The 2948-nt window shown below is 34.6% G+C and overlaps 1 protein-coding gene across 1 annotated transcript in view; it reads left to right on the forward strand.

The window, feature by feature from the left end:
* Window positions 1–806, forward strand: part of kif18a (kinesin family member 18A) — a 37923-nt gene extending 37117 nt beyond the window's left edge. Inside the window, exon 18 of the mRNA XM_082162591.1 lies at window positions 628–806. Coding sequence (XP_082018717.1) covers window positions 628–767 — 140 coding nt within the window. The 3' untranslated portion in view covers window positions 768–806. The remainder of the gene's footprint in view (window positions 1–627) is intronic.
* The last annotated feature ends 2142 nt before the right edge of the window (window positions 807–2948 follow it).

The raw sequence follows: 2948 nt of genomic DNA on the forward strand, positions 1-2948 counted from the left end.
TGGGCTCTCCATTTGTATCTTGGAAGTGGAACATAAGTGTCTCTTATTATATTCCATTTATGAAGTCCTCACATAATCCATTATCTTTGGTAAAGTATTGTAATAGTGTAATGGGTGGGCCGGCTGACAGCTGTGAAAGAATGTCAGGCGCACAGCCAGGACCGCACAATCTCCTCCTCCCACTCCCAATGGCTCTTGCGCTTTCTTTCTCCTTAGTAATATAATGCCATGATTTGGCTGAATTTACCCGAGTTTCAAAAGTAATAAGCCATTAGAGGCCGTGCATTACAGTGATTTTTGCCACATTTTTGGGGAGCTGCGTCTATTAAATTAAATGACCAAAGAAAATAAGGCACCAATGTTAAAAAAGCCTCTCATTCGATTAATTAAATTAATTACATATGCTGATTAAGCAAATTAAAGGAGTAAACAGTGACTTTTTTTGTTAAACCACTGTTCAAAAGTTTGGAGACGTTACGATTTTTTGAAAGTTTTTTTTTATGCTCACCAAGGCTGCATTTATTTGATCAAAAATACAGTAAAGCATAATATTGTGAAATATTACAACTCAAAATAGTTTTTCTTATTCTAATCTTTATACCCTCTGTTCTCTTTCTCTGCATCTAGTATCTTCGGAGAATGAGCCAAGCCGAAGAGTAGTACGGAGTGTATCTGAGGGAAACCTTCTTCAGCTTGACCAGCGGAAGTCCAAGTTGAGCTCAATGGGGCCCGCTGCACTCTTTAAAAAAGTCACCAAGAGGATGTGAGAGGTTTCCACTTGCTATTAAAGGCGCCACTTTCTCATACACCGACTTTCTCACAGACTTCCTTCTCATTAGAGTTGATGTACAAAATATGTAAAAAGGAATGTGGGTTTTAAAGTTGTTGGAGGAGCAGGTATTTGGGCTTAATTATTTTGTTAATGTTTTAATGTATGTGTGTGTAAAACCTGTTCAGCCTAATATGAAGCACACATTAAAGTATTAATTGATGTTCGGGTCTTGTAAAGAAACATGGTTTTATTATTTCTACTGAATTACTTTTTTTCTCACCTTTTTAAATGTTTTAATTTAAAAAAATTGCTCCATTTAGAGGTCAAATGTGTTTCTATTTCCTGACTGATTAAAAAGAAATCAATTGAGAAATATTGACAGTGTATTTTATTTAACTAAACTTAAAAAAAATTTTTTTAATTAATTGTCCTTATGCCCACAAAGCCAGAAAATTCAGGAATAACAACTAGCCAATCTTTTGGCAACCTGGTTACACTATTTGCTTTGATATAGTTTTAAACTTACTTTGTAACAGTAATGTAGCTGTTGCTCTGACTGGTAACAACTCAAATTAAGAACAGGGTTTTTATGTTTCTAGGGAATTTACAACTACTATAATTGACATTTTGTGTTGTAACATTTTTAATTCAGCTGCACAGCAAAACCTATTAGTTCAGTCCAATTAACCACAGTTTTTCATTCATCTTCACCTCCAACTGTCTTATGCTGTTCGGTCATCTTTTTTCTTGCTGATTTATATGCTTTTCAGTGTGTTCAGAGATTGGGTTCAGCCCACATAAGACATAAAGGGAGTCTGGTGGTTTGGGGTCCATTTCCTGCATACCATCTGTCTGAACCAAAAGAAAATTGATCCTCCCGTCAGGAATGTGGCCCATTTAATTTTCACACTCTTTTAACTTATCCAATAATACAATGAGGTTCCATAGAAGTAGTAGTTCTATTCTTCAACTAGAACAGGATTCTCTGCCAATGTTTTGGTTTAGCCTAATGTTTGGAGTTGTCAATACTTGCTGCAGGTAAGAGAGAAGAAAGCAGTTTTATAAATATTATCGCTATCTGTCTATATAAATTGGTGTTTTTGAATATGTTTGTATGTTTGAGAGATAATCAGTTGTGCATAGCTGCCCTGGTTCTAACATCATGCCTAAGGAATTAACAGTAATTAATTCTGGTAATGAGGTTATTATTAACAGATAATTATGTAATATGCCTACAGGAAGATAAGTAGTGGGCTCATGGCATACAGAGTAGCACATCCATAAAGTTTGGCCTTCCAGTGGGCAAGAAAAATAAATGTTTAAATGTTTGTTTTTTTTGTTTTTTTATTAAATTGGACTTTAAAATGTCTTGAGAAACTGCATCTTCTGTACAGAGTACAGGAATAGATTTACATTTTAATATTCACATATGCTTATGCTTACATAATTGAAGATTTAATTGTGAAAGACTGATCATTTTGACACTAGAATAAATGTGGGACCATTTCCTTAAACATAATTTATAATAAAACATTTCATGTTCATGGTATTTGCTGAATTGTCTCGCAGTGTGTGGCTGCTCTGCAAAGGAGAAGGAAACCTAACAATAGAATAACAGCAAAAAATAAGTGACACCAGGAGCACCCAAACACATGAAAAAGTCGTCTGAATGGAAACTGATGTTCATAAGGCTGTTCCTGGCATCACCCTTCTCAACACCTGGAATGTTAGTACAGTTAGGCTCTGGACTGCTTTCATACATTTTGGATTTGACAATCCAATTTATGAATTTTTAACAATGCATTGTTTGTTAAAATATCTAGTGGTGTAATGGGCGGACCACCTGACAGCTGTGAAGCAATGTCAAGCACACAGCCAAAACCACACAAACTACTACTACTCCCAATCTCTCTCTCCTCCATTTATGATAATATGAAACTTTTTTATAGTGCCGGTGAACACGTCATCAAAGGAGATGTTGCCAGAGGGAGGGGAAGTTATTTTGATGAAAGATGACAAGAACATGAATTTAAGACAAAAAATTAATAAAAAATTTTTATAACATAATCAGATCAATAATTTATAATAAAAACTGCAATATTCCATAAAAAATTTATTTCATGGTGACTTTAAACAATTGTTCCGTATTTTCTGCCAAAATCTTACCGTGTTTTCT

This window comes from Leuciscus leuciscus, assembly GCF_965113295.1.
Source record: "Leuciscus leuciscus genome assembly, chromosome: 2".
In the NCBI taxonomy this organism is placed as follows: domain Eukaryota; kingdom Metazoa; phylum Chordata; class Actinopteri; order Cypriniformes; family Leuciscidae; genus Leuciscus; species Leuciscus leuciscus.